At 33.4% G+C, this 26,880-nt stretch overlaps 1 protein-coding gene, 1 long non-coding RNA gene and 1 pseudogene across 2 annotated transcripts in view; 1 reads left to right on the forward strand and 2 right to left on the reverse strand.

The window, feature by feature from the left end:
• Window positions 1-3,025: 3,025 nt before the first annotated feature.
• Window positions 3,026-25,127, reverse strand: LOC148624909 (uncharacterized). Its single transcript, XR_015919801.1, has 9 exons — window positions 24,990-25,127; window positions 23,794-23,860; window positions 23,031-23,104; window positions 22,565-22,697; window positions 21,370-21,461; window positions 16,254-18,554; window positions 15,511-15,647; window positions 11,159-11,228; window positions 3,026-3,754 (listed from the first exon to the last, which is right to left on the reverse strand). It is a non-coding gene; the product is annotated as an uncharacterized LOC148624909 (long non-coding RNA).
• Window positions 6,038-7,721, reverse strand: LOC148624910 (uncharacterized; annotated as a pseudogene).
• The window catches only part of LOC148624911 (integrin beta-like protein A), a 29,383-nt gene continuing 14,186 nt past the window's right edge, over window positions 11,684-26,880 (forward strand). The window contains exons 1-7 of the mRNA XM_088568038.1: window positions 11,684-11,872; window positions 12,106-12,308; window positions 18,991-19,134; window positions 19,454-19,589; window positions 20,008-20,169; window positions 20,839-20,981; window positions 21,313-21,477. Of these exons, the coding sequence (XP_088424164.1) occupies window positions 11,747-11,872; window positions 12,106-12,308; window positions 18,991-19,134; window positions 19,454-19,589; window positions 20,008-20,169; window positions 20,839-20,981; window positions 21,313-21,477 (1,079 nt within the window). The 5' untranslated portion in view covers window positions 11,684-11,746. The remainder of the gene's footprint in view (window positions 11,873-12,105; window positions 12,309-18,990; window positions 19,135-19,453; window positions 19,590-20,007; window positions 20,170-20,838; window positions 20,982-21,312; window positions 21,478-26,880) is intronic.

Here is a 26,880-nt window from a genome sequence, read left to right on the forward strand (position 1 = left end):
ATGATTTAAATGGAATTGTTAACATCTATGATATTTGAAATGAAAAGTCCATACAAGAATGACATCAAAGTCCATATATTCTCGCACTTAATTATGACATCAAAAGTACTTAATTTAGATTTAAGATAGTCCTGTCCATTTTCTCTATTTAATTTCTCGCTTTACATTGTGCAGCTCGTGATTTCAGTGTTTCTGTGATGTCACTAGCGTTTAAAAGAGTACCCCTGAATAATATATGATACAAGTCTAAATGCTTTGTCAAAAGTCTAACATTATAAGTTTGATTAATGTTTTCGTTATAGTCACCTTTTTTACCATCATTCTAATTTTCCTGCCATATTATAAATGTGATGACGTGAGCGGATCGATCTTCATCTAGTGAATCAGACGGGAATACTTTCTATTTCTGCAAGAACGGTTCGTAGTGTTACGAAATTTTCAAATGCTTTTCCGAAAACGTTCTGTGGACCGTATCTGAAATTGATGAGGTTAACTTCTTTAAAGGTGCACCCTAAGTTTAAGCCATTATCAGAGTGCTCTCATTCCCTGTTCTAGATTGGCACATGTACCGCAAGCCTTTATACTTGCGTCCATGAAAATGTATCGTAGTACTTTCGAAGTAGCTTCATTTGAATTTCACAGTTTTTGTTATGACATTGCGTATACGTAATTCAGTCCATTCTTTTGTAATCTCGGATGAAAGCAGATCATTAAATGACCGCATCAACCTTTTCCTTCAAACTGCAACATGGCTAAGTAATCACAACGGATCGTACACTTCAGAGGATTGTCCAAGTATCTTACGTTTTGTTACAAAGGCATCCTCGTTCTAACTTTCGAAAGCTCCTTGAGAAAAGGTGATTGCTGCCTTTTTTGGTGTTCCACTTAAACTAGATTACAATTGTTCAGTGCATTTTCTGATGTTGCTAGATTGTTAAGTGCAATATAATTTTTGGCCAATAAACGCAGATTAAAAACTGCATTTGCGAAAAGTGATCTTGAAGATTCATAGTACTGAAGTAATTCTTCTCCGCTACTGAAGATTGATAATATTGTGTACGTAGAGATTATGTTGATGAAGGGTTTTGTATTCATTGTGTTTTTCATTCAGGTGCTTCTTTAATACATATATACATGTATGACTCTCAGAATAAATGGAAAGCATGTCGTGCAAATATGATCTCGACTTAAAGGTGACGTTGACTTGATGAGTCAATTTCGTTCCTAAGCCAGTAAAATCTGGTGACTTCATTGTCCTCGTTCTCCAGCCATACAATAAAAATTGCCCTTTTCTATGCTGTTTAAAAACTGAAAATTTTCTCATGCGGAATATTAAAAGAATACCAGAGAATCCATTCATTAATAAAACAATCATTCAGACTTGATAAAGTAATTTTCTTTCAGCTGCAGTCGATAACTTTCTAACTGGAGTAATAAATGTGATGCAGAACATAGTGGAGTTTGTTACCTGCACTTCCGGTATTTTCCGAAAATTTGCGATATGATGACCGTTTGAAAGATTAAGTCAAGGCGCATTGCGTACCAAAGAACCAATGCGTGATCAGTTTTTGCAAGCACGTAAATGACTCGTTAAAGAGGATTTTTTTTCTTTTTTTATTCACATTTTTCCAAGTTTGTTCTAAAATTGCTGTAAGTAACTAATGGTATGAGATTTATCTTATCGTACATTGTTCAATAAGTACAACATTTATCAAAAGTCCAGTTTTTATTCCTAAATAAAATGTCTTACGCGAAACGTATCTCATTGAATCCAACTTTCTATTTATTTTATAAGCCATCGAATGATATCAAAGAGTAATGAAGGAAATCAAAAGAATATACTCCAGGAACAAAGATCATACATGGAAAACAAACAAACAAACAAACACAACAAAGAACATAAAGTAATTAAATAATACATACAAAGTAACAATAGTAAATGAGCAACTCGGATTCCACGAAAAGCTGGGAATATGGACCAGGTGCATCGGTAATGTAAGCGTCCTCTGTTTTTCTAGACACCCGCTGAGTTGCTCATAAAAATCAAGTCCGGTGTAGGCGCAAGGGGAAAGGCAAACGAAAAAGAATTGTATAGTTATTACAAATTGATTGGCATAAACATTTAATTAAAATCAAAACAACTGTCATATCAGTTTTGCGCCTTTCGAATGTGTCTTGTGGTCACATTTAGAAACATTCATGACGGTTCACTATGTAGAATACCGTAACTGACATATTATTTCGATCTTTTGTTCATTTGACAACATTGCTGACGCTGACACAATCGAGGTTGACCTCGATCTATGAAAACAACAATAAGAAACTTTACGTAAATAATAGATAAAGAGTAATCAAGGGAACCAAGGTTATAGCGGTAATCAAAAGAATGTAATCCAGGGACAAAGACCAGACATGGAAAACAGACATACACAACAAAGAACATAAAGTAACTAAAATCATACATCCAAAGTAACAAAAGTAAATGAGCAACTCGGACTCCACTAAAAACTGGGAGCATGGACCAGGTGCACCGGTAGGGTAAGCGTCCTCTGCTTTTCTAGAAACATCCGCCGAGTTGATCATAAAAAGTCAAGTCCGGGGTAGACATGTGGGAAATGCATTAAACTACAGAAACTTTCAAACCAAGTGTTTTAGAAAGATGATTATTAGCATGTCATGAACACATATAGTTCTTGGATTTATTTTGAATTGGTTATTTCCCATAATAGTGCTTCAACGTTAGAATGTGTTTATGTGTCATGTGCCACATGATTTCAGATTTTAACTTCAGTACAACTTTTATCAATTTTTTTCTGTTCAACTGGATTTTGACAATAAGCTTCCGAGACCGTCAGTAATATTTTCCTCTTACTTATATACAGAGGGTGAAGATTGAGCCTTGTTACTCACTGATTAAGGATCAATCTTCATAGATGGCTGAAGTTGTAAACGACACTAAAACATATTTATTTTTATGCTAAGTTTTCTACAAAGTAAAATCATTGTTCGATTTTTTCATCCATTTTGCGTCACGTTTGGTTACGAACAGTACAAATTTGCCTTTACAATTATTGAATGAATTAGAAGAAAAATGAAATTTCAAAGAGGAAAAGTATTATATATTAGAATATCTTTTATAAAAAGATACTTCTGAAAACACTTTCAACGGTATACAAAATATCTGCATTTTCTCTGTCATGTCATCATCAGATAGTGAATTTGTTCATGAACATTTTTAAAATAATATTTACGCATCATTCAAATCAAGCAGGGTAAGACATTCTTGTTACTACAAACAAAAAACCACTATTATTTTGTAATCTCTTCTGGTTTTCCGTCAGTTCTATCGAAGAAATAGGTAATTTACCTTTTCGAAAAAGAGTTTCCCTTTTCTAATCGCGAATTCATGTGAATTTCTTCGTATGTATCCAGAGAGTCGTTTAAATTTCTATTTTTGATTTTATATATTCATCCTTTAACCTAATGTTACATTCATTACAAAAGTTTACATCAAACCCTTCTTTAATTCGAATACAATTGACAGAATTGTTCAATAACGATAAATTAATTGCACAATCATTCGTGTACATATGTGGAAATTTACTGAATGTCGTTTTATAGTTCCTTGTTGTTCAAAGCTAAATCAATTTCTTTTAAGCCTATGTATTTGAAATTGACAGTTTACTGCTTTGTTAACATCTCACTGTCATCGAAAAGAAATTGCCAACATCCTTTCCGCTTTGTATTGGTCATTCTGAAAATATATAAAAGTCGAAACAATACAAACGCTCTTCATAATTTTGTAAAAATAATGGGAACTTCTAACGTTATTGGAACAGCTTTTTCGTTTAATGTATTATTCGACCTTATCAGTTATCTAGTACTTGCAAATCATTTTCGAGGAGGAACTATTAGCTGGAAATATATTGGACCTGGTAATCGGGTAGTAAAATTTATTTTATAGTCATATTTTAAGAATTCAATTAATTTCATTGTTATGTTGACTATTTAGTCCATTTCTACCCTAGTAAATCTATTGAAATACAGTCTTTGCATAATAAAATATTTGATATCAACTTAAACTCGAGTGGTAGTGTGTCTATGTCGATATTACATGTACTGTTTTATGATATCTAACTATCAAATTTCAGTTACGCCCATTAAAAGGAATGCATATCTTGCTATCGATAATCGATGCCCATCTTATGGTTCATTAATTGTCGTATATTTGTTGCTTTCTAACCACGGTTTTTAAATTTTGTTTAACATGCAATAGGTTGAGTTTAAATTCAAACTTGCCTGGGCATATAGAAGTGCATGGAAAGCTACACACAGGAATTAGACACATTTAAGAAAAACTGAAATTAATTGAAATTTGGTGGTCAATTACTATAGATACAATTGATAAAGTCCTCTGAAACGAAAAACCCGCTTTTAATGGTGTATTTAAGACAGGTACTGCGGGTTATAGAAATCTTTTCTTATTTGAAAATGAATTGTTTGAATGGGCAGGATAACACTTTCTTTGAAAAAGATTTTTTTCAACTTAAACATTTATTCAAACATCAATGATCTTTGAAATAGACAGATACACAGTTGATGTGATAGGTTTTTAGCAATGGAAGTGTATAGTAAAGATTAAATGGCGGAGAAAAAGTTTAAACTATTTTAGAGCTGTTATAAACCGATTTTATCAGGAAAACAAGCGTTTGACTATGCTTTATATGTTTCTCAAAAGCAAAACGATTTAAAGAAAAAAAATTACTAAAGGTGAAAGATTCAATGAATATATGGATTGTACAACAATGCCGGTATATAAATATATGCTTATTGTCAAGCTATGGAAGCGGTTGTATAAAGGATCAAGGTAGTTAATATCGGGCGTTATGTATGTTAATGGTCTATCGTTGATGATCATCTCAACTTCTGTCACAACGGTATTCAGGGTTTCCATATCAACTAAAGATTTTCCCAAAACGTTCCTTATTACCGTATTTGTAATTCCGATCAATATTTCCCAAAAACTTCCGTACCATGGAGCGCAGTTTGGAATGAATCTCCATCCAATGCCTAAATCAGCAAATTGTCCTTGAACATTTTGGGATTCGAATCGTTTTTTAATATCAATTGATGCTGCAATGAAAGTCATTGCGTTGTCTGTAATTATAACTTTCGCTGTTGATTTATGACTTGTAAAGCGTCTAAATCCTTTCATGAATGAATCTTCGGATAAATCATGTAAAACCTCTAAATGTACTCCTCTTGATGACACGCAGGTAAACATATAAATGTAGGCTTTTCGAATACTTCCGTGTTCATCTTTTATGTTCATTTCCCGAGTAAAGTCGATGCCAGTAACAGTAAATGGGGGGGGGGGGGACTTCTTGCATTTTATGCAAAGTCGGTGGATCCGGTTTTGGATTAGGTATTAATAATAATCATTTTCCGATATTTTATGCATTTGCTTATCACTTACTGTATGAATTGCAGAAGAATACAATGAATTCAATATCTTTGACGTATATGCGAAATTGTGTAGTTTATTCCTGAATGTAAAATACTTTCGTGTTGTTCTCTTACTATCAAAGTTGTAAATGGTACATTTGCAGGTAGAAAGATAGGATATTGTGTAGCCTTTGCTATTGGCGCGTTTTCATTCTTCCTTTACATCGTAAAATTCTGTTTTTGTCTAAAAGTAGCTTCAATTGACGCAGTCTCGGTAAAATATCTGGCTGTCTGACCACAAGTAATTTCTTTACAATCGAGAGCGTCTGTAAGATGATGCACTAATCTGGCTCCAATTACGGCAGCCATTATCTCCAGTTGAGGTAATGTAAGTTCTTTTACAGGGACAACGCTCGTTTTTGCCAATTGTAAAGCAATGTTGTGGTAGTTTTGAAGATAAGCTACTGCGCCGTAAGCTTTCATACTTGCGTCAACATATACATGTTACGATCTTGAGCTTTGGTTGTCAACAGAACAATTGAGCTTGTTTAATTCATTCTTGCTGCACGTTGTCTGGTAGCTGTTTGTCCCAATCGTACCTCTCCTTCCACAAATTCTGAATAAGAACTTTCGCTCTAATGCAAACAGGGCTCAATAGTCCAAGCGGGGTTTTACAAGCTTCCTCTCTTAGTGATGAAAAAGTTTTTCTTCATAGTTGATGAAATGGTGGATACATTTAAGAAAGTTCGTATTTTTAAATTCCATCGCATTAATACTTTTTTCGTCTCCTGGTCGGTATCCAGAAAGTTCTCAGTCCCTGGCAGTTCTCTCAGATGCTGGCTATTAGAAGTCTACGAGCGAAGATTAAATCCACCTTGTAACATTAGTTGTCTGGCTTCTTTATAATACGTAACAGATTTTTTTTTGTCATGTACGCTTGATAGTATGTTGTCAACATTAATATCGTTCTCAGGTTTTCTTTGCAATCACTGTGGTGTCTGGTGTAGGTGCTTCAACCAGACAGCACTCAGAATAAATGCAGAACAAGTAGCTCCGAATAATACAGATCTAAATCTATGCGTTGTCAACTCACTTTTAGGTTGTCTGGGTTATATGTTACTATAGCAACGGAATTTAATCTAAATCTGATGAGTAGTTTTGTCAAATCGTCTAATACTGGTGGTGTATACATTAAACAATCATTCAGACTCGGAAAATTTCGAGATCGTCTGCAACTACAATCATACACAATTCTAATCGGTGTTGTACTTGAGTCTTTCTTCACTGGGTGATGAGGAATATAGTGTAATAGATTGGTACTGTTTTTTTTAAATTTTCAATCTTTTCTACAAATTCCTTGTTTTCCTGGTCCTTGATGATCATTCCGTATACTTGCATTATGACTGGTTCTTTGCTCGTCTAATGAGATTTTCGGTTCTACTTTTTGCGATAGAGAAAGTTGTCGGCAATTGATCATGGTCAAGTTTCCATGGAAGTTTTGTTACGTAACGGTTTTCTCGAAATTCCATCGACGATTTCTGATAACTGAGTAAATAGTCTGAATCCGTATCATCCTGCGTTTTGCTATTCACCCTTAATAATTCTAACTTTCTGAACCGCTAAACGTCAAACCCGGTTCGTGTGCTCTCAATATATTGAACATGCCGACATTATTTGATCGATTTGGTCTCGTCAAATTCACCACTCGGCCAGATAAAAGGTATCCTAATTTGGATTTTATGGCTGTTGGTCCATTCCCCTAAAAACATTGCCCTCGACGAAGTCCCGGTAATAATCAGCGCCAATAAGCAGTGATATTGTAAATGCTGAATCATTGGTTACAGCATGCGCTAGGCGTAATCCTCGTAGGTATTTCAAACTCTTGATGTCATTGGTCATATGATTTGACAATGGACTGGCGATTGTTGGTACTTGGTACTACCAAGACTTCCATTCTGATTTTTACTCTGTTGATTGACTCTACGTACAAACGTGCTCTCTGTAAATTTCGCACCTTGTTTTCTGTGTTTCCGAATGCAGATAAGTGGATAGTTTCTGTAAGATTTGTTGCTAAATCTTGGGTAATGAAAGACTGCTGTGCGCCCTTATCAAATTGGATATTGCTATCTATGCACTGGATTCCCAAAACAGGTGCAACGGCAGTTTTCAGTAGTATATTCGTACGAGGCTCTAATGTGGACAAGTGTAGGCCTACGGTAGTTGGCAGATTAAAAGCGGCATTGACTGACTTTCTTTCTGGTCACTTGTATTTGCATTCTCCTTGCATAAAGTGGGTTTTTTGCTACATTTCCTACAACGAAATCGTGATTTGCATTCAGCAGAACGGTGTGACCCTAAACAGTTGAAGCAGGGTTTCTTTTCTTTTACCACGGATAAACGGTATTCGTAGTCTGTGGCATTTGAGCATCTGGCGGGGTCATGTGATTTTTGGCAATTCAAGCAAGGCCTGCATGAAAGCATGTAATTTTGTGGGGTCGCCCGAAGCGCTCCTGTAATGATAGTCTCCATTTAGTTTTTATTTGTGAGAGGTAACCCTTCTATCGTACTTTTGGTGGCACCAACAAGTTAGGCTTTGAGATAACTAAATTTGTGAACATTTGTGAGTGTTGTATTGAAGTGAACTGCAGATTCATACGAGTCCCAAAAGATTTGCCATGTAAGCGGATATCCGCTCAATGAGGGTAAAGTAAGTTTAGGCAAGTGACTTTGATTGCTATACAGTTGGACTTGATACATTTGTGGTATAGAGTTGAACTATGCTTATTTGTATTCTCGTTAGAATTGTTTGATTCATTCTGTGAGATACTTTGAGTTATAGAGTTAAGTATATTATAGGTAAGTGTCTGACTTTTGTGTTAATATGACATTTATACTACTGTTTGTAGAATTTCTTCCTCAATGTCCTTTTCCTCCAATGATGCGAATATTTTCTCATTTAAACCAGTTCTCTGTTTTTGCACTAAAGTCACAAATAATTCTGAACGCTCCTGTCTATCCAAGTTTTTTTTCTTCCGTTTTCGGTAAAAATCCACTAACTGCACTTTTATGACCAGCTCTAACGGCTTTCAGTTTTCACATCAAATGTTAAATAAGAAGGAAGTTGTATTTGGATTAAACGTAATGTATTTGAGTTTTAAAGCGTAATCTATCACAAGCAAGCCCACACAAGTTCTAACGTCATAAAACATAGTAGTGTACGTTTACATTAACCAAACGTCAAGATACTAGTTCGCGCTATTTTCGATAACAAATACCAGTAATTGATACAGATGGGGACACAGTATGTTGCAGATGGGCGTCAGTATCAGGAGCAAAATCGATTTCGCGACTTCTTCCAAACGCAACTTTAGATGAAGTACGATATCATATCTAATCATGTTTTTTTTCTAAAGATTTTCATCTGATTTTTGCGTAACAGTCATATATAGTAAGAGAGCTGTTTTGTATTTCTTGTTTTAAATAAGCTTGTGACAACAACGATATTAAAAACATATCCGAAAAGAAGTCTTCAAAATGAACGTAAAATAATAGTGATTTTTAATTACAAAGGAACGCAGACCTACTCAAACGTCTGAATGCGGTCAACCTTCAATTTTTTGGGAACTTCAAAACCTATTCAGATCTTCACATTCTGATCAACGATCAATACGTATTACAACGCACATCTTACATATTCTACAGTGTACCGTTGTCAAATATCCATACATATAATCTCATAAAAATCTGATTTCAGATATCTTCAAATTTTCGATATTTTCTGACAAATAAAGATTAAAAAAAACAAAAACGAAATTCATAAACACTGTCTGAACGAAGTTTCTATTATAGGTAAAATGCCATATAAACATCATAGGCGACAGTGTTCATGGTTACGTCAACAATAAATGATTTGTCGTTGCTATCCCTATTGAAAGAGTAATCAGGGGAACCAAGGTTATCTTGTTAAAACTTCAATGAATGTTGGCAGTATTACATATGACGCCTCAAAGCATCTATCCTAAGTTGCTCTTCAGGTAATTATTATCATGGTAGATACGGCTAAGTTCCGTTTAACGTACTTTCCGCTTGACGTATATTTCTTTGGTTAAGGTATTGTATAGTTACATTATAAGTATTCCGTTCGAATTCAACTAAACACCTGTTTTCTATTTGATACCTGCACTTGAAAGTAATCCAGCACTCCAGTATCTATACATTATTAACCTCCTAAGATTGGTTGATACAAGACTTTTTTTAGGCGTATGGGCGTAACTATATATATATGTAGTAATGATTTTGAAGTAACCATTACACAATTACGCATTTGAAAATAATGCTTTGGTTTAAAAATATAGTTTTGAGAATTCCATTCCATAAATGGTAACTAATTACTTCAGCATACAACAAAGAATACTTTTGCGTCTTGCTTGAATGCGTCGTGTGGCGATGCACGAATGCGAATGTTCTCTTTGAGTCATAAAGCAAGTCTACAGTTCGGGACAAGTACATTTTTACACATTGCGTAATGCTCGTAATTATAACGTTATTTTACATAAACTACTATTTCTCTCAAGTACCTGACAATATATGAATCAGGCTTGAGATGTACGGTGTTAAATAATTATATAGTGAGTACATTGAATGTATTGCTGCAATTAAAAAGTTTTTTTTTGTTTAAAATCTATGAACGATAAAATTTAAAATATCGTCATTTAACTATATCGATTGGTAAAACCTGATACATTGTAAATCATCTTGTTACAATGCGGGAAAATTTATTATAGGATTGAACAGCTATTTTCGGTTGTTAATGCATGTATGAACGGATCTCGGAGCTCCAAAACTCAATGAACGACCGAAAATAGCTGTTCAATCCTTATAATTCTATCCGACAGTTTAAGTTAGCCTCTGAGAGCCTCAGTGGGTTATATTGATACACTCTGTTTATGTTTACGCTTCAATACACACCCATTCCTTTGCACACATATGGGAGCGAACGAATATTTACACATTATTGTCTGCACAACGACAGTGAAGGCGGCATAGACGAAGTGATAGTTGGCATTGAAAAATACGAGATGTAAACATTTCAACAGAAATATAATTATCAACGAAATACAACAAGAAAGAAGGAAAATTACAATAAGGTTTTTTCAAGGGTTCAGTCAGACTCAGTTATAAGTTTCTTTCCCCGAGCTGAAAATTACTCTCTGTAAACAAACTTGACCGGTAAAATCATTGTGCATATAATAAACTAGTATTACGGCTATATGTTGCCATTCAGTTCGTTGCCACCTTCTTTCGAACTACGCGGCCGCCATGGTTTCAAGTTGACTGGCGTTCATGCATGTATGAACTTTCTGGCAACGACGTTCTCGACCAATCAAAAACGGCTATAAGCATGAAGAATCTCATGATTAAAATTATTCTTACATGGATCTGTATTAAATATCCTTTAAACAAAATGAGGCTTCCTTGTGGTGAAATGAATTGGATAAAATGAATATTTATATTCATAAGAATGCAATGTTATATAAAGTTCAGTTAAAGCTTTTTCATTTCGTTTTCATTCGTGTATGAAAGGAACCTATTCATTAGTGTGTGTTTCTCCTGTATTAACTTCTTTTTATGTTTTATATCAACAAGACTCAAGGCAAATACACAAATCTGAATGCATGACGTAATTTTAAATAAACTTCATTAATTTACAAACCATGGTACCTGTACTTTATTGGTCACTCTTCCTTTTCCTGGTATCTTGTAAATTCTTATTGGTCCAATCTCTGTAAACAAACTTGACCGGTAAAATCATGGTGCATATAATAAACTATTATTACGACTATATTATGCCGACCAATCAAAAACGGCTGTAAGCATGAAGAATCTCATGATTAGAATTATTCTTACATGGATCTGTATTAAAAATCCTTTAAACAAAATGAGGCTTCCTTGTGGTGAAATGAATTGGATAAAGTGAATATTTATATTCATAAGAATGCAATGTTATATAAAGATTATTTAAAGCTTTTTCATTTCGTTTTCATTCGTGTATGAAAGGAACCTATTCATTAGTGGGTGTTTCTCCTGTATTAATTTCTTTTTATATCAACAAGACTCAAGGCAAATACACAAATCTGAATGCATGACGTAATTTAAAATAAACTTCATTCATTTACAAACCATGGTACGTGTACTTTATTGTTCACTCTTCCTTTTCCTGGTATCTTGTAAATTCTTATTGGTTCCAATGAAATATAAAGCATGGACGTTGCTGTGACAAAGTGTAGTTTGGTTTTTGGTCATGTTAAGTATGTTGGTTGTGTTGATACTAATATGTGTATGTAATGTGACATATTTTGTAACAGTAAATGGTAGTCATTTCCGAGGTGGAACTATTAGTTGGAAAAATGTTGGTCCTGGTAATACGGTAATTGTTTTTATTCATTGAGTTTTATTGCTTTTTTCGATTTGTTTGTTTGTTTGCTTGTTTTGTTTTGTTTTGTTTGCTTGTTTTATTTATTTTTTTTATTTTCATAATTTCAACTCTTTAAAATGACAAAGAGCTTACTAAATATTTAAGTGTTTAATTCAATTAAATCAGATCTTCTGTTTAATATCTATCTACCTATCTATAATTGTTATTATTGTCGTTATTACCAGGTAGAATTCAAATACAGACTTTCATGGGAACTAAATAGTGAATCTAGTGCAGACTGGAAAGCATTAAATGAAAATGAAACTTTGTTGACAACTATTCACTCTGGTCAATACAGCCAGACTGCAAATAATTCTGCGGAAAAGTGGGAAGAAGGTGAAAGGACATTCCAATATCGCTTTAATTCAGCAGGGCCATATACTGTTTAGTGAGTAAATATGTATGAAACGCGAAAATAATCAAAACCCCGTTATCTATGGGATAACACCGTTATCTAGTTATCTATGGGTTAACAGATCGTAACTCACAATATCACCTGTGATCGATGAATAACTTCCGCTATCTCAGGGTAAGCAATAACCCATAGATAACACTCGCAAATCCATAGATAACCATAATTTTGTAAATTAATTCATGTATAACAGCATTTAAAATGAGTTTACTTAGAAATAATTATCAATAGCAAACGGTATTGATAATAAATTTTCCGTTATCTATGGGTTAGCAGGGTTGGAAACCCATAGATAGCGGAATTGAATTATTGATCGTATTGTAAGTTACGGTCCATTGACCCATAGATAAATGGTCTGTGAACCGATAGATAACGCTCAATGAACCCATAGATAACGGGGTTTTGGTTAATTCCCCGTGCCATCAATATGTATTTTAAATGACAACCATATTATTTCGTAACAGATGGCATGTGCCATTATATAGTTCTTTAATTAAATAGCAAAGCCAGTGAAAATGACCCAATATCCTACGCAGAGGGGTATATTTGCTATTTAAACGCTTTACACCTCTTCCACATTTAATTTTGAAAATCGCCTGTTTATGCAAAATAGTGCAGTACACCGAAACCAGTGCATTAGTAATGAGTAGTGTTTATGTCCTGTGATTTTTTTCACATCTTGTATAGCAGAGCCCATAAGCTAGCGAATTGATAGGCAATAAATCAGAAGGCGGTTATAAGTCTACGGAGGATGTTGAAAACGACAATGCTATAAGTCGTTGTAGTTTTAAAGAATTAAAACCATTTAAGAAAAAAAAAAACGACGGATGAGTTCCGCTTAAGAATGTAAAGATTTGCAACATGTATATAAGTGTGAATTTCTAAGTTCTGGTCATAGTAAAGATTTTTCCAAGTAAGGAAACTATTCGAGAGTATATTTATAAAGGCGTCAAATATGTAAACATGCTGTGTAATCGCGAATTTTTTACTAGCTGTTCCTTGGTTCATTTCTGTACAGCAAAAATTCTGCTTTCACAACAAAATAAAACAGGTCTGTCAAAATGTTGACTTTTTTTCTGAAGTACAAGAAATAAGTTGATAAACTCATTGTACTATACTTTTCAATTTAACTCTCAATTTTCAACTTTGACTCAATTATAACCGTCATGTACTTCAAAAGCCAAAACAAAATTAAATGTCTTGATATGCCTTTGGTCGCATTCTTTACCCGAAAAATGACGGTTTAACTGAACACTCAGCTGTTTACTCTGTTTTAAAATGATAATGTTGTAACAGTTTCGCTGTTGTCACTCATGGGGAAAATGGTACAGGTTTACCTTTAACAACTACCTAATAGACCTTTTTATGGTAAGTTGATGAGCATGCTCAATATACATTTCCGCGAGGTAGGGCTTGGATAGAACAAAATAATTTTCTTCGCGGAAGTGTATATTGAGCATGCTTTACGCATAATCATCGACTATCCCAGAAAAGGGTCTATTCATCACAAGAATTATTTATGAAAGAGACTATCAACACAGTTTCCTCCGTATCATTCGCATCCCGTCGCCTCGCGAATTTAACGACAGTAGTCATCTCAATACAAACATATATGACAGGCGAGATGATTTTAATGTAAAATTGTGAATTTCCCTTAAAATACCGGTAATACAACAACAAGAACAAGAACAACGTAAAAAAATCTAGATGAAATTTCAAAGATTAATTTTTTTTAACAATCCAAGACTGTATCTTTACAGTGGTTACTGTAAGATATAGCCTCTCTTCACGCTACTTTAAGGGAATGCAAAATATATAAGAGGGATCTAGTGCTTGCATGAAGGGTTGTCACACTGTACCCATTTTGAGATTTCTACATGATGGCATTTGGTGAAAATTATTATCAATGACAGCAAAACTTATCCTCTTCAACAATCTTTCATTGCTTAAATACATGGTCCCTCACATTTTCTGCGTTACATTTTCGGTGATAGCACAATCCGATACAATCTTTCCTTGAGTCTTCTTTTTTTTCTTTTTCTTCTTCTTTATTTCTTCACTTTAATCCATTCAGATTCTCTATACAATCACTGAAGAAACTCCCCTTTGCAACATCATCCAGTTCAACATCCATCTAAGCAGAAACATCAACTTGATCATCTTGGCCTACATGTATTTCTAATTGTGTTTCTATTTTACAACTGTAGTCATTTGAATGTTCTGCATTAGAACCCCGATATAAGACATGGGATGTCATAAAACATTCTGCTGATATAGCATCCCTGGCCAAATGAAACATCCATTTCTTTAGAGGACCGGAGATTGTTGGATTTAACATAGCAAGCGATTTCAGCAACATTGACTTTGTGATAACAGATGAGTTTCTTCTCGACTTTTTACTAAATTCGTGATTATAAATTCTTTGAAAGGGTCAATGTCAACCGACATTTAGAGGCTGAAATAAATAACTGTAGGGGCTGGGTGTATGTGAAAGATGATGCGTCTTTCTAGTTCTCATTCAATGTGGGACCTATGACAGTCAAGAATATAAATGATGTGATGGTCACTGCGAACAGGAGCTAACGACATCTGAGCCAGGAGTTGAATCTTTCTTCAAAGCTTCATTACTTCTCTGTCCAGGAAATGAATAGAAAGAGTTGCCATGCCAGATGCATGACCACTTCGGAGCCTGGTTACAGTCTAGGACCTTCCTATTGTCACTGCCGGAGACTGAATGTCTGCAGAACCAACCACTGGTGGGAGTTTATGATCAACTGAGGCTACCTTCTCATCGACCTTACATAATAAAAGGGTTTTATAGGGATCATACTTTTTAATAACAGCTGTAAGTTCTCGAAAAAAAACATTGTCAAAATTTTCTGGAGTTGTGCATTTTGCCTTCTGTATTTAAAGTCCTCTGGGCTTTAAAACCTTCACCCCTGGTCATTAATTACAAATTTTCGAAACCAATTAAGAGTTCGGGGATTTTCGAAAGTTCTTAATTTCAACTGGACACAGAAATCAATAGCAATATTAGCTACGTCCTAGCTGTATATCGATATCTATACTGTCCAATTTATTTTATATGGTTTACAAGTCTAGCCTCATTCTCAATGTTTAACAATAGTATTGGGGCCCCGCATATCTGTCACACATTCAATAGTTACGTTACCATTACCCTGTCACGCAACGTTGTACGTGAAACTGCCTTTCTGCTTCATTAACAGACATGCCATTCCCAACTGTTAAGTATGCATTTGTGAGTATGTTGGACTTTTCTTTTCCTCATGTTTTGGGGAAACTGTATGGTTTATTCTGAAATTTGATTGAATTTGGATTTTAACAATTTTTTCCTAGAAGTATTTTTTTTACTTAGAATTATTTTGCCTGCAAACTGTTTCTACATTTTCGTTGAAACATAATGAATATTATTAAGTTCAAAAATTAAATTCTTTTCTAATTTGAGATTTTTAATCATTTTGCACCAGGGGTATTGATATCACAGACTTCTAAATTATTCACTAAGTATTTTCACCATCACAAAACTTTGAAACCAAAAAAATAATAGTAATCGCAAGTTCTTAATTAAAAATGATACTTCCCACCCAGTTTTTAACGATACATTCTTTCATACAAAATCCGATGGGTTTATCGACTGTCCTTAATAGATATATTGGTAAAGGTTACTCTTTACAAATTATAGTCTATACTTTAAACTTTGATTTTCCTAAAAGAGATAGTTTACCCCTTATTGCATCCCTACGTGAAAAAGTAAGTCATTATTGAGTATTGCAATAAATCAAATCTTGCCTATTTATGATTGACGTTACTGTTCAAATTAAGCCCACTGGAACTGTAGTAGCCGATTATTTCTAATGGTGGTAGTTTTTATGGTATTATCATTCTTTAATACGTTCTTACCTAGTTTACAGTCATCGCATCGTTAGTGGGTAGTTCCTTTGTCTATATGGTCTATGTTGAGGAATACATAAAATAGTGTTTACACTTAATATTTTTCTTACTTGATTGTCGTATTTAGGTTTTGTTTACAGTTGTCTTAGTTTAAATCTCTGACAAAGTGGAGGTATGACGCAACTAATCTGCGCGCGCTTACAATGTGGAAAATAAACGAAGGCGCGCAGATAGACCGGGGCGTTCATAAATCTCCTATCGATAATAGATGATGGACTTTCATAATATCAATAATCCATTTACTGTATTTTTTACTTGTATCTTATTATTTTCACATTGAACTTGACACATATTAACTTCATATTTTTTTTTTAAAGTTTGTGTATTTTTGCTTTACTTGTATTTTATTTATATTCTTTTCCTTTTATTTCCATTTATTAATTATTTTTTTCTGATATGACGCGCTTCCAAGATCTTTAGACCACAGTCGTGGTATATAAAGTTTTGATAAACATATGAACAACGTCATACATAAGTTTACTCAATTTTACCAACGTAACGGTCGCCATTGGTGCAATGCATAGGTGCGTCTTTTGAAAGACAATACGAAGAATTTAGTCGAATTAAAATCGAAATAAATAACTAAAACTCAATTTTATCATTGTTTTACCAAGGACTTGCCATCAACATGAGCGATTTATGGATAATGCGACAAATATGGTCAGTTCGTGGTAAAACAATAACGAAATGGAGTTTCCATGATTTGTTTCTGAATAATTGATCGCGAAGGAAGCGGGAAGTTTAATCTACCGTTTCCCTCGGAAAGGTTTGTACCTAGTCATGTCCTTTTTGGTGGTTTCAAACTTTCTGGTTTTTACCTTAGCAGTGCAATTTGTTATCCGGACTTCACTTTTTGTATTCCTTCTGACTATTACACTCGATGATATTGCTATTACCCTGTTTTTGTATGTTATATAAAGGTTCTGCAAATAGTCGGTTTCTTCTACCCTATATTGCATACCCTGTATCGCATGGCTAAACCCCATACGTTTAACTAAATCTGCATTGCATAACTCTGAAAGCTTTACTTTTTTCATACAGTTAAATGTACCCTCAGGCGCGTAGCTGCCGTTAGGCAAAAAAGCTTTTGCCTGCACTTAATTTTGCCAATTTTTTTTGAGATAAAATACATCTAGGAAAGGCATAAATGATGCTCTAAAACGCTATCTCCGCGGAGCTTTGGGGGGGGGCTTCGCTTAAGGCCCCCAGACCCCAGCCGTAATTTTGCCTACACTTCAATTTGGCCTCAACTACGCGCCTGACCCTGCACTCTATATGCAGTTTTCAAAAATTCTCTTTTTCTAACATGATTGAGTGCATCCCTTATGGCTTTTTGATATTTTTATAGGCATGTGATTTGTCCGATACCTGTATATTTTATCTAATTTTACCTTACTGCTTCCGGAAATATTAATGATATAACGAGAATAGCTGAAAACCCAACCAACAACTGGTGAGAAGAGCTGCATACAGTATGGAGATACAGCGTCGTTCATCCTGAAGCTTGACTGATTATTTAGGGCTGATGAACTTTAATGTATTGATGAACTGTTGTTGAAATGTACTGATGAACTGTTGTTGAAATGTATTGGTGAACTTTTGTTGAAATGTTATCTATTTATTTGCTTTAAACATATGTTTGAATAATGATTTATTTGTTACATGCTTACAAATATTTCATCTTGCTCATATTTGCTGAATGCTTTATGTGCTTTTAAATGTGCTTGTTACTACATGTAAATTGTGCTCGTGGATGATTATTAACAAGTCATATGATGTGTTAAAGTTTAAAAATATAATGTGTTGAATTTTGTTTGCTAAGCCAATCAGTCAATTCAAATTGAAAATCTAAAAATAAAATGTAAAATAAGTTCTTGACATTTTAAATAAATCAGACAGAAAACTAATCTACAATTAAAATAAAGCAATAAACTAAACAACAATAAACAAATATTTTAATTGTTATACAAACAAACCTTAGACTTAATTAGATGTTTACACAAGTTCCCGTTTCGCCTTAGTTCAGCCCAAAAACCACTAAGGCGAAATAGAATAATTTCATTTATTAAATTTGACAGCTAAGGCGAAATGGGAACAAGCCGAATACGTATGGTGTAGATGTCAAAGAGACAATAACTCCACTGGCAAGATAATGTCAGCCTTTCGTGACTTGGGACAGGCGCAAAAAAAAGCGCATCAGAGTTAAATTACTTTGGCGTGATCACAACTCTTCCCTTTAAAATCTGGCAACTGTGGAAAAATGTCACACAATTAAACACATCTAAAATCAGTTTAAAAAAGGTCTGAGTCCCGACGGAAATAAAGGAACTGAAAATATAAAAGTTGAGTTCCAAGTGCTAAAAGTATGAAAATACCTAGAGCTGATTTTTGTGTCTGATGAAGATACAACATGCAATTAGGATTACGTCTTGTATTTTTCACTAAATATATTTTAAATAGTTTTCTTGAAAATGAAGCAGGTATTCAAAGAGCTGGCGGATTAATTGTTCGGTACTAAAGAAATCATTTTTCAGTATCATTTTCACGATCAAATGTATCTTTCACCTTTTCATAAATTATTTTGTTTACATTTATTTCTCATTTAAAATCTAGAGATAGCTTACTGCTCAAACATTCAACAAGGCTTGATCATTCCATGCCTTTACTTTATTTATCTACAATCTAGCTTTGATGGTGGGAATTGGATAAAATTGGGTTATGGAAACGGCCAAGGAAACTGGAAACTTGAAACAACAGTTGACCTACACCACAGGAATGATTCATTTTTACCTAATCAAAGTCCACAAACAACGAGTCGTGCTATATACAGGTAATATAGTATACCAAAGTAATATTCTTGTCTGATTCTTCGATTGTATTCTATCATTACGATAATGTTTATGTGATGCAGTAAAATTCTATATGATAAAGTAAAAATTAAAAAATAAATAAAATTGCATTTTAGCTTAAGCAAATTGATAAAGTCTTGTTATATTTGTAAATTTAGCCGAAAGAAAGAAATATTTGTAATATTGAATAAAACATAATATGTGACAGGAGATTAAACAGGTTTGAATTCTTTGGAACTTGCTTAATTGTCTTGCTAATAATTTTTGTGAACAACTGACACTTGTTGCCCAATGTTTTAGAGTCCAATACAATTGTGACATAACAATACAGATACCCGTCATAGATATAGATGGCGATAATGTAAGATGTAGATGGGCAACGCCTGATGAAGCAGATTCCATAGCAGGACTACTTCCAAATGCTTATTTAAATGAAGTGAGTCTTGACATTTCTTTCACAAATAGCAATCTATTTAACAGCAGTATAACAGTATTTAGTTTTATTATGGTTCAGTTGTCAATTTTTAACATTTTTTCAACAAAATCAAGCTAATCCTTTATTGAAACGAAATAATGTCTCTTAGGAACAAATATAAAAAGTCCGGAAATCTACAAATGCACAAACCATTGATTTCATTGAAACTTAAACGATCGGTACACTTATTTCAAGAAATGAAACAATATGCTGTGCTCTCTGATAAAAGATTTACATATCCGGGAAGACATTTTCTATTCATTTTTGTTGTTGTATTTTCCCATCTGTACGGTGATTTGTATTATATATTTAATCAAGATGAAAGCCACAAGGTGACAAAGCTATCTTCAGTTAATTTGAAGTCTCATTTACCTTTTAGGAACGATGTCAAATAAGCTTTACAGCCAATGCAGTCCAAAATTACACAGCTAATGAATGGTTTGCTGTAGCGATCACAATAGAAGACTTTCCAAAAGAAACAGTTCTAATCGATAGGAAAACATACACACTGGACGTCCCAATATCAAAAATACCTCTGCAGGTATGGCACAAATGAAAATTATATTAGGCCACTTTTAAGGATGTTCACTGCTTTAACCAAGAATAACAAGGATTTCAAAGGGTTGTAAAATCTTTTAAGATCTTTCACGCTAGAACAGTATAAGAAGTATAATGAGTTGGGTCAGTGTGCTCGTTTTTGAAATATAAGCATTTGCAATTTTTGCCGGGAAAAGGATTTTTTTAATTTGGGTAGGTTTTGTCTTTATCAATTAAAAACCCTGATGAAATAAACATTTAAGAAAACCTGCATTACATTTTAAAGTATGATTAATGAAATTATGAAAAAAAATTCGAGTCACTTGGTAAAAAATATATATGCCAAGAAATGGATAAAACCTGGGGAGTCCGAAAAGATGATAAAAAGGGCAGCGATCATCCTTGAGACAAACAAGCAAAGTCCCTTTCAAGATATTTTGTATTATTTTTCTTTATATTAAAAAGAAAATTTACAAAGAAATCCAGAATTTTCCGTTTCCTACCTCCGACCCTATGATAATAGTCATACGTATGTTATCGTGAAGTCTTTCATAAAGAAGCAATGATAATCGTATAGTACAGTCTAATTTATCATCATCAATAAACTAGAATTTGTCGTAGCATTTAGGTTTGTAGGTCTTATAAGTTATCAATATGTTTGGTTTGGTTAAAGTTTCTAGTGCGCCCAGAAATCATGGACGGACCCTGCAGTGCAAAACCTGTTTTCGTCACACCAACACTGCATGAAGGACATGTTATTCTACTACAAGCTGGGGATACATTCAATGCAACTTATTATGTCCATTCTAATAATGAGTAAGCAATAGTAATCAATGTTTCATATTCATTTTTAAGAACATAAATTTATGACATGATAAGGAAAAGGAAAAATAATACTTTTCAAGTAAATTGATTTTACAGATATGAACATTTTTAACTTTTTATCGACATTTTGATTTTATTTTTGTATCACTTATTTTTCCATATTCTAAATGCTTCCTTTTTCATTAGATTAATTGCAAAAGTGCCCACAAAACATGTTAAAAAGAAAAACGATTTTTGGTTTGCTCTGTATTGTTTGTGTTTATGCTCTTGTTTTGTTTTTGTGCTTTTGATTTTGATTTTTGATTTTGCTTTATTGTTTCAGATTAAGGACCATTGATATGACTGGAAACACTATGATACGTAAATATTCTATACTTACTGACGATCAAGGGCGTCTAAACGTACATAAAATGGACGTGTCGTGGACTCCAACGCCTGCTGATAAAGGATCCCATATCATATGTGCAACTGCTGAGGACAATAAATGGTTTGTGACAATTAAGATAAACGAATTCTGAAGAAATCAATACAGTACTTATTATTTTGATGTTTTAAAGTACGTTTATAATACCCTTCACACAATGGATGCAATGTTTATAACAATGCTTTATAAGAAAAATTTGAAAAATGATGCTTAAATTTCCCTTGTGAGATTGTTTTGTCTTTTCGCTCGTTCCGCTGCGCTCCACTTGTTAAAAATCGGAATTTCTCACACAGTTCTTTAATAGATGACGAGAGTAAGAATGTATTTTTTCTGTTTTACTGCCAAAAGCTATGGACATACAATAAAGGTTTACGAGTAATTTGCATAAAATATGCGTCACACAATGTATTACTGGGCGCCGATTAACGTGCGATTTACAGTAATCACTCTAAATATTCCGTATATAAAAATTAATTCCTATGTTTTTGTATAAAACACAAGACAATTTAAATTTGCAAATCACTGAATTGCAAATCTTGCGCTGCTTTTTCTTCAACCTACCATGTCATGTGAGTAATCATTGGATGCAGATTTGCATGGGATTTAATAAAATGCATTTTGTTTTACAATATTTACTAAAATAAATTTGTAGTTACAATTTAAAATTCATGGGATTTTTTTATCTCATGGGATTTTTCAATATCCCATGGGATTTTCATAGAATCCCATGGGATTTTTTTGTGTCCCATGGGATTTTTTTTCTCCCATGGGATTTTTTTCTCCCATGGGACTTTTTTTCTCCCATGGGATTTTAATTTCTCCCATGGGATTTTTTTCTCCCATGGGATATCTTGTGTTAAAATACAATGATAGTCATAGAGAGTGTATGCCTTACATATTCACTTAGTGCATTTTTCTTCTGTGCAGTATGAATAAAAAAGCTGTATGACTAAAAGAGAGAGGTTTTTTGTATTGTTTTGGGATGTTTTTGAAATTTTTAATCTTTTATAGCTTTGAAATGAAATCACTTTGAAAATTCACTTATCAACCACAAATGTAAAACAACAGAATAGAAAAAAATATTCAAAGACACTCTGACTATAAATATGCTGTTTAAGAATATAAACTTAGAATGCTGTATGAGCAGTACCTTTATCTTAGTATTTAAATTAATTATAAAAATTCTAATGGAAGTCTAAATTCAGGTCCATAATCAGCTTTTTGGCACTTCTTTTTCTTCTTGGTCAGCTTTCAACCCATGAAACATGCTTCATTTCTCGTCTCTAGAATAAAACAAGTAAAAATCTTTATGCAAACAAAATATATAAAATATTTTACAATACCATTTTATTTGTAATCAAAGTGATCTTATTTTTTCTTACTTGATATATGTTCATTTCTAATATCAACAGCTGAAATTACTTGCAATCAGACATCTAAAAGATAACATGAACAGACAAACAGACACACAGATAAAGTGCTTTCTATATAAGTTCGTGGCAGCACTTTTGATTTATTGTGCAAAGTATGAAGAACAGATGGACGGACACCAGTATGCCATAATATGTCCCGTCTCAAAAAGCAGGAGTACAAAAATTCTGGAGAACAGTATATACCTGATATGATAAGCTATCAAGTTTGCATATATTGAATTAGTTGTTCACCATAGAGGCAAGCAGGTGGCTGGTTCCTGAAATGGTGAAAAACAAATCTGCATGATAATACATATGGTACCTCTGAATTTAGTTGAATTAATTTTCATTGCAAGCATCCTTAAAGCAGTTATCTTGTAATGCACATAAGTAACATTCAATGTTAAGTCCAACATGCTGGGGGTAAGTTTAATCAAAATTAATTAAGAGATTGTGGAGAAAGCTGTCGTTGAACTTTCAAAAAATGTAACAAGTTTAGTGTAGTCTGAGTTGCTCATTTGCTTTTGTTACTTTGTGTGTATGATTTTAGTTACTTTATGTTCTTTGTTGTGTATGTCTGTTTTCCATATCTGGTCTTTGTCTCTGAATTACATTCCTTTGATTGCCGCTATAACATTGGTTCCCTTGATTACCTTTGAAACACAAGGTATGTTAGTGGTGCAAAGATAAGAGCTTAAATAATAATGGTCCAGTTCAACTATAATTTTAGAATAGGACTTGACAAACTCTATTTGCAATTGAATATTCACACAATAAAGATATTTGTTTTTGGCTTAATCATATAACAAAAGCATCTGTATACAAAAAGAGATATCTCCTGATAGCAAGTAATAGTGATTTTTACCAGAACTTAACATCTAGCTAGAGCTTGTTTATCTTGCCTCAGACATAGTTGGTTTAATACTTAATTTTCTTAATTTAATTAAGTTCTTTATATGTCACTCACCTTTTACGAGTCATTACTAAGAATCCTTTCATGCATCCTCTAATCTCTCTTGAGCAACATAGAGCACCTTCAAAACAAAATTATACTTATTATGCATTAATTCAAAATTAGATAACTTTCAGATTCTGTATATAGACAGTAAAATGGATTTATAAACATGTAACTGAAACAGGGGCTGCACTGGCTTCCAAAATTCTGTCACCAATTTTTTTTAATCAATGTTCAGAAATAAGAGCAAAAAGTGGTGCCAAAAAAATTTCCAATTTTTTAAAATATGACAGTACTAAGTCCACTGATGAAATTCCATGAGAAGAAAAAATGAAATCAGTACAACTTATATGCCATATATATACAATTTCCAAATCGTAACACAATTTCTCTTCAAACACAAGAAATCTTACACCCCAATTCCCACTAATGAAAACTTGCATCCAATCTTCAGTGTGTGATGGACAGGTTGAAAAACTAAACTAGTATTTTTATATTTAAAATGCTAAAATCAAAACTCTGTACTACATTTGGGTCTAAAAGCACTGAATCTATTATGGTTTCAAATGATCATATCTATAATGTTAATTTCAAATTTAAAGCCTTTATGAATTGTTAAAACAGAAGATTAACAACATAAACATGTTACATTTGTACCCATAACTATCCATATCTACATTTTAACAAAAAAAAAACATTTGTACTGTACCTTATGTGAGACAGTACCTACCTCTATCTAGTTTGTCTTACTGCCTGCACAGATAAACTTATGGAACATGTACAAAATGTATTATTCCAGCATTCAAAAATGGTCATTGCTTATACTGTTTTAGTCACATTTTTCAGTCGATATTTATTCCATCAATTGTAGAAGAATTACCATTGCAGTACATAAATAAAAATCATTGCTTAAAATATGAAAACTATAAAGTTTGACTCTGCCACATTTTCCCAAAAAAATGGCAAAATATTGAAAAAAAAATCCAACAAAAAAGGGGGGGTCTAATCCAGACCATACCCTTTAAAAAGCCATCGTGTTTACATGGTTTTAGTAAACATTATCTGGAAGTGAGACGTGCTGTTGTTGTCCAGTACATGCAGCCCCACTTGTAGCAGTAAAATGGTTATGACTGAGTGATCCTTCAACTAGCGTTTATTTCCGTTTAGTAAACGACAATATCGAATACTCGGGAATGAATGATACTAACCTGTTTCTATTTTGGAAAGAACGAGTTTAAAATATTAATTGCATCCAACATTTTGAAAGCAGTGAAAATCCTTATTCTCGCGTGCTTATTCTCATGCGAAGAGTTTCTCAATGAGTTTGGAAATACAGGGGAAAGAAACGAATTATGGTGTAATGTGCAAGTTATGATTTGACCACGGATCAAAAGGTAACAACACATGGAAACGTTCTATCGTGCATCACATTTCACACTCCTAGTATTTTAATCGTAAGTACTTTTTTATCAGGCTTTCTAAAAATCAGACAGCACGTCAAAAGCCAACCCAATTTAATTTTATTTCTTGTTTAGAAACAGTTACTGATCACATAATCTTAGTTTTTTATTTGTTTGTTGCGCTAAATAGAGAAAAAGTATGTACAAAAATGTAGATTGTAAATGAAATTTGCACAGAAGCATCGTTTGTTTGGTAGGTTTTCTTCACCTGAATTACTTTTTATCCAACATGAATCACTTTTCCATTAGCAGTGTCTGAATTTTATGTTGACTGGTACTTAACATTTGATCTAAACGGAACCTTTCAGGGTTCTTCTAAGTGTTATTTGTACAAATTTGTTGTTGAATTTGTACCAAGTCTGCAAAAATATTTAACAAAACGGACTTATTACAAAAAAATGCCTTACTAGATGTAAACTAAGATAATCATCACATTCCTTGTTTGTTGAAACTGGGGGTTACTATGGTATAGAGATGTCAAATAGATAGTGTGCTTTGTGCACAATGAAAAGTGTCGAGGATGAATTTCATTTTGTATCGAGTTGCGACGCCAGTATGTCTAGCCTAATTATTTAAGAAGCCCCTCCTCTTTCAAAATATAGTACATGCATATATTTCAAAACCACTGGAAATTTCAAGGTGATGCGTAATTTATGTAGGTTCCTTGTCCATGTATTTACAGTCTTAACTTAATTACTTTAATTATGATTGTGTATTTGCATTTGTAACGTATATTAACTTCTGTTCAGGTGTTAGAATACTGGGATATGTACTGTTGTTTGTTGTATCATTGTACTGGTGAGCATGATTGCCTTACTTAACTTATACAGATATTGATTTGAATTGATCTTTACAATGAATTTTAAAAATCAAAATCTGCAGTCAAAATGTATACGTAAAACTCAAATTTTCGTTTATTACGAGAAAATTACTACAGGTATTAACAGCTCGATATTCCGTTTTACTGTTAATTAAGTACAATATACAGGAAGTGGTCGGTTTAGCTGGGGGCACTTATAATCTAGGTAATAAATACATCCCGTAATATGGCTTCGCACGTGTTTCGTGTGGCAGATCAAGATATTTACAAAATAGGAGCTGACATAGGACCCTAAATTTAACCAAGAAAATTATGAAAATGATATATTCTATTCACTTTTATCGAAAATATGTGAAGCAACTATTTGTTTGATTATTTCTTATGCACAAATGTCACATTAAAAAAATCAATTTATAAGGGGACCAAGGACAGCCGCCATAAAACCTGGTTTAATTCTCAATGTCCAAAGGAAATGCCTGTACCGAGTGACGATGACCATTGCAATGGTTGCAAACTTTCCGGTTGTACTTTGATAATACCAATTAAATTTTATGCAGACTTTTCATTTCGACTCTTATATAGATTTTATCACTTCGATAACTTTGTTAATAACCATTCATTTGTTATGGAAAAATATTCATGTTTGTTTCTCACCCTTTGTTTTACGGTAATATTCTACACATAGCACGGAAAGCTCGATACTCGCCCAATAAGTAAACTAAACCGTTGAATAGGCTTATTCGTAAGGGATATAATGTTATGATATTCTTGTCATTAGATTCTTTTATTCTCTAAACACCATTACAGTACAGAGAAGAC

The sequence above is a fragment of the Perna viridis genome, chromosome 2 (assembly GCF_037379345.1).
Source record: "Perna viridis isolate PV_CMFRI_1.1 ecotype Kerala chromosome 2, ASM3737934v1, whole genome shotgun sequence".
NCBI lineage: Eukaryota > Metazoa > Mollusca > Bivalvia > Mytilida > Mytilidae > Perna > Perna viridis.